This window comes from Amblyomma americanum, chromosome 4, assembly GCF_052857255.1.
Source record: "Amblyomma americanum isolate KBUSLIRL-KWMA chromosome 4, ASM5285725v1, whole genome shotgun sequence".
Lineage (NCBI taxonomy): Eukaryota > Metazoa > Arthropoda > Arachnida > Ixodida > Ixodidae > Amblyomma > Amblyomma americanum.
In genome coordinates this window covers 79,043,863-79,049,400 of record NC_135500.1, presented here as the reverse complement: position 1 = coordinate 79,049,400, position 5,538 = coordinate 79,043,863, and the positions used below count along the sequence as shown (strand labels likewise).

The 5,538-nt window shown below is 46.0% G+C and overlaps 1 protein-coding gene across 3 annotated transcripts; it reads right to left on the bottom strand.

Annotated features, from left to right (window-relative positions):
- Positions 1-1,033: 1,033 nt before the first annotated feature.
- Positions 1,034-4,632, bottom strand: LOC144128067 (uncharacterized). 3 transcript variants are annotated; one of them, XM_077661123.1, is made up of 3 exons: positions 4,000-4,632; positions 3,029-3,226; positions 1,034-2,802 (listed from the first exon to the last, which is right to left on the bottom strand). In XM_077661123.1, exons 1-3 carry the CDS (start codon positions 4,067-4,069, stop codon positions 2,783-2,785), a joined length of 288 nt encoding a protein of 95 aa, XP_077517249.1. In that variant the 5' UTR covers positions 4,070-4,632; the 3' UTR covers positions 1,034-2,782. The 3 variants fall into 3 exon arrangements, with proteins under 3 accessions (XP_077517249.1, XP_077517246.1, XP_077517247.1); XM_077661120.1 differs by having other exon boundaries at positions 1,034-1,627; XM_077661121.1 differs by having other exon boundaries at positions 1,034-1,627; positions 3,150-3,226.
- Between the last annotated feature and the right edge of the window lie 906 nt (positions 4,633-5,538).

The following is a 5,538-nucleotide window of genomic DNA, read 5'->3' as shown; positions in this document are numbered from 1 at the left end:
GAGTCGTCATGAGCCAACACCAACAGTTAGCCGAGATCATTGTGTGCGGGCACTACTGATGTTAGGGAACGCCTTGCTGCCGCAGTCATGGTGGACCACTGAAAGATAATTTATGACCCCAGTAGTGTTTGCAACATTTTGTTTTGTGGGTTCAATGAATGGTTTGTGATATGACTAAGTAGCTACTTCTAGCTCACAAGTGTTGTAGTGAAATCTTTTACATGCAAACACTTGGACTAGCGGTTCTTTTGATTTGTACATGCAGTTACTGGTTGGCTGTCACAGCTTAAATCTGGCTTTGCATTTGAGCCGGCCTTCTTGGAACTGTACTGATTCCACTCATCGAGAACTGGCATGTTTTGAAATTGTTACATGGTTTGGCGGGGTTCGAAATAGCAGAACGTGGGTGCCATCAGCAAGTGTTTTTTTGATGAATGCTTCTTTATAGTCTTTTTTTGTCATGCCTAGTGCGGCTTGTCACAGGAATGTGGTGGCCATATTTTTGAAGCAGTAGATTACTTCAGCAAAGCGGGAGTATGTGGCATTGTATTGACCCAAGCTATGGGCCCACCTTGTAGACGGCATAGGAGGAATCGCATTCTTTAAGGGTTTCGGTTCTTGAGTAGGAGGCACTAGCTGCGAGGGTTTAGGTTAGATGAGACAGCAAAGATAATGGAAGGAGTAGAGAGCGGTGTTGGCCTTTGAGCATTTATGTGGTGTTGACTTGCGTGAGCCAATATTGTTGACTTTTTATACATGAAAATTTTAACAATGTGGCCTGCAATTTTCCCTACTGGTTGGTTTTGCAAGCAATGCCAGGGGAGGTTTTTCCTTCCTAGAGCAGCCATATTTGTAGCATACAGCAATGCGTATTTCTATGAATAAATTGCTGTTTGCATCCAAAGATCCATATAGCCATCGCAGCAGAAGTACCACGCAACCATCCTACCTGCCTCCTGCTATGCGATAGCTTGTCAGACTTGCATGCAAGGTGGTGACGGGGCTGTATGTCTGTTCCCACCGAGTCATGTGCTTAAAACGGTACATGTGCAAATGAAGTGTAGTTATGTGGATTTGCCACATAATATTTGTGCAAGCATTCACACAGCATTCCAGTTTCATTCAGTCATAGGCACCGTTTATTCTGGTGCCTCTCGCAGCCTACGAAGCTCTTCAAGTTTGATTTGTTTTTCAATTTCTAAGATTTCCAATTCCAATTTTTTTTTCTGGATATCAAGGAGTTTTTTCTCCTGCCGCTCTTGCATAATACTGTTGTGGTCCTCTCACATCAGCAGCAGACACAGTCCATGCTCTTCGCGCAGTAAGACCGCTCTATAGTCGTTCTCATCTGCCAGAGACCTTTCGAAAAGGGCCATCCGCCCTCTTGGAGCCCTGCCAGCGTCACCGGTGGCCACTGCTTCAGCAGTAGTGGGACCAGTGGCAGCTCCAGAAGCAACTGTAGCACTGCTGCAGCCTGCTGCAGCTGTGCTGGAAGCATCAGCAGGTTGCACAGCAGGAAAAAAGAGATTGCTCTCCTGCTCAATTGCTTCTGGAGTTGCCCCACCCTTACCAAAAGCAGCCGCTGGTGACTGCGGCTCATCCACGAGCGGAGGTTCCCAGTCGTCTTCTGTAATAAAGAAAAGGTAAAAATTAGTTGGACAAATCTAAGCTTACAACACATTAGCTGTCTGCCTCAATAGCACAGATTGTTGGGTCAATTGGTGAAGAGAAATTATAACGAAAGCTTTATAATGTTCTTATATAAGGCACCACTTGCCCTTCTCGGCGCCAAATAGCTGCCGTTGTTTCTGGGGGCCCCAGTTTAGTCATTCTGTTTTGTTCTGCGATATTCCTCACCTTTCACTCTGAATTATGCCTGATGACCTCACTTTATTTTTTTCTGCTGATACAATAGTGATAGCCACCCAGGCCCCGAGTTTTACACATGTGGTTATCCTCTAACTCTGCACCTGCAGCTTTTTTGCTCTTTCAATGGGTTTCTTTTTAATTTTAGTATATTTGCTAGTTTGTACTCATGCGTGTCCTCTGGCCCAGGGAGCCAGTTATACGCCCTTCCTTTCTTCAAAATCATCAGCGTCTAGAACTTTGTCAATGCCAATGAACGCCGACAGCTTTCACTTTGTATATCCTGGCGTAGCTGAGCTAACCCACTTTCATTTTTTTTGCAAAGGTTTCCTTGTAATGCCTGCCTGCTTGCTTCGCCGCATATATGCGACACCAATGCCAAGGTGAGGCATACAAGAAAGGTGACAAATACTGCAGCCTGAGCCTGAGGGCCACAGAAAACATGTGCTTCGAGTGAAACCTCTGCATTGCAAAACTAACAATTTCCTTGAAACTAGCAGCCAAATTCGAAAAGGCTTCGAGCATTACACATAGGCAAGCTGCACCATTATTCACAACAAGAATGTTGTTACCTTATCCCTGGAGCACCATCATGTACAAGTACACAGAAATATGAAAATTTATGTGAAGGAGTGCATGCATAATGAAACTGCATTAAAGTTGGCATTCGTTTAAAGTGAGGCAGGAATGGCAAACAAGACTCAAAAACATCATCAGGAGAGAATGTCGTAATGAATGCAGTTCAGGTTGCAGCACTGAATGCTTGCTCCCTCGGTGTCCGACGGTTAACCAACTCCTCGCCTTCCGCTACAGGAACACAGCATACCATTCACATGAATGTAAGCCGTCAAGACAAAATGCCTTCAGAGTGCTGTCCAACAACATGCAGCTTGGAGCAGGTCATCCTTTCGCACTGTCAACCAATGCAGCCTTTATCTGCACAAACATTCAGCCAACCACATGTAGAGCAGCTTTCCACAGTGTTGTATTAAATGAGATTTTTATAATTTGTTGTAGATGAACTGTACAGTCCTCATAGCAGGTTCAAGGCAATAAAAAACATTGAAACAGCGTCAATTGACAGTACATGCTGCCGTTGTCATCAAAGGAATATAAAGAGAGGAGTGCTGTTTTTCTACAACATGCAAAGTGCTTTCTTTACCTGCATAATGGAATTCTTCATTGCCTGCTCCATCCACCATTGGCTGCAACAATCTTATAACAGGCAAACTTGCCACTGGTGGCAGGTTAATGCCTCCATCAGAGTCAGTCTGGTTGCCTACCCTGGTCATTATGTGGCTGGCAACAGCAATGACTTGCTCACTTTGAGCGCTCACAGTGCATTGAGCTGACCCTCCTCCTGAAAAGAAAAAAGACACCGCACACAGTGAAGCTACTCTTAATTTATAGGCAATGCGCCATTAAAATATTTTGTTCATGAAGTGCCACACAGAAGCAACCAAAGGCACACCAATGCATGCAACTGTGTGTTGTTTTCGCTACGTTTTTGTGCCACCCGTCCCAGCAGTGCCAGGAATGAGTAAAGGTAGGTAGTTGTATGTACAGCCTTCCGGATATTCAATAGTACCAAGCAACTGTCAATAGCGCGGCAAGTTTCCTCATGAACATGAAGGTCGCCAGTGTAGACACCGTCTGATCTACGGTGCACCCAATTTGGCTTCGCGGCGCGATAGTATGCGAATGGTCCCAACTCCGAGCAAAATCGTCCGTTGTCAGTTCGCTGCTGGCCTGGCGCGAGCCCTCCGTCCCACTGCACTGCCCGCTCATCATAGTCTTCTATGCAGCAGAAATCGCATGCCTTCGTACTGACTTGAATGTAGCAAACATTCTCTGTAGTTTTTAAAAATTACGGAGGCTGTACAGGATACTGCTTGGGCATTATTTACACGATTAACGCAGGCTGCATTCATCTGCGTTTGTAAATAAAGCAGAGTACACTGCACCGAAATGTTATTACGTGCCCATTTACGTGTTATCACACTGTTCCTAAAAAACTATGCATTCCAGTCCACGCTGCTTACGCCGACCGAAGTAGAATAATCATGCCCTTATCCATGGCATACAAAGCATGCAGGAACAAACATTTGTAAACGGCCTGCAAGCCGCGCTCACCTGTCTTGTGGCGATCTCTCTTTTTCCTCGCGTCCTCTTCCTTGGACTTTTGTTTAGGTTGGCCCAGCATTTCTTGAGCTGATTGGGGTCACGTCGGGTCACCCCGTGATTGCTGTCAAACAGCCCGGCAATTTCCTTCCAAGTGGCGTTTTTTTTTTTTTGCCAGCGACGACACACCGTTTTTTTTTGCACTCTAATATATGCCGACGTGCGTTAACCAAACACAATAACAATTCCTTTTCCTCGAAAGTGAACTGAGGCGCTGGTCTCCGCTGGGAGCAGGAAAAGCATGGGAAAAACTGGCTATGGCTCAACTAGGATTGGCTCAATGTGGAGCACGTTGCCAGCCAAAAACGTCAATCAAGTGGAAGCAGCGGGTAGCACTGAAATGTAGTTTTTATTGTTAGCAATTTTATGCAGGTCACTCACACCTAGTGCCTGTTTATGACTGCTGAACGAGATGCGTTGTTTTATAGGAGCAAAATGGGCATTATTATAATAGATTGTTCAATACTCTCATCCCCAGACGAGCAATGCGCCCTCGCTTTCAAGCACGCGCTTAACTTGACGAAGCAAGTCAGGTTGAGCATCTATGAAACACGAAACCCAACTTGGCCGTTCTGAAGCCGCCTTGGCGCTTCGACTCGACTTGCCGAAGTTGAGTCGAAGCGCGAGCGAAGTTACATTTCTGCATTCGGGGTTTAAGGCCCTCGGCGGAGCTCGTTCGGCTCCGCAGCTGCCATTCCAAGGACTGTGCCACTGCGGGGCCCACCCTTCGCGACGGCCAACACGCGCGCGCGGTTTCTAGTCTAACAATGGTCAAACCCGTGCGGAAGGCGTTTGCTTGACTCTTGCATTACCTCCTAGACAGGTTTTTAACTCATGGCACATTCAACAGACGCCGAGGAATGCTAATGGATCTCTTGGAACCCTTCCTACTTCTTGCACCTGCGATTTCCGGTCATTGACTTCGCAACTCGTCCGAGCTCACACCTGAGGAAGCCCAAATTTTACGCAGCAAAGAATCGCTTACCTTTGTTCCAGTTATGCCCGGAATCCTAGCTCGCTTCCACTGCGCCTTGTCGTCCAGCGTCTTTTTGGACAGTGAAGGCACGTTTTCAGGGGCAACAGCAACATATTCCTCATAAATCTTTGCCTCCACATCTGAAAGACTGGGTGATAATTTAGTACAGTAATCACATATCCTAATGTCGAAGAATCAGGGCACTTGTCCTAACTGTGTAGAAATTAAACAAACCTTGCAGTGAAATTCCGCTTTTTTAGCACAAGCTTTCCGCAAGAATCCTGCATGAAGTAGCTGGGGTACTCCTTTTCTGAACAATCCCAGTCAAAAAGTTTTACGTTGCCGGCAGGAGTTTCAGTGCGCACAGGCGCTTCACCACAGCTTTCATCCTCTTCTGCTTGTAAAAGCTCGTTTATTGGACATTTGATATCCCGAAAATATTGACGCACGTGTTGCAGCGATAACGACCTAGCAGTTGCTGAAAAAATGAAAAAAATATGAGCGGCAGATTACAC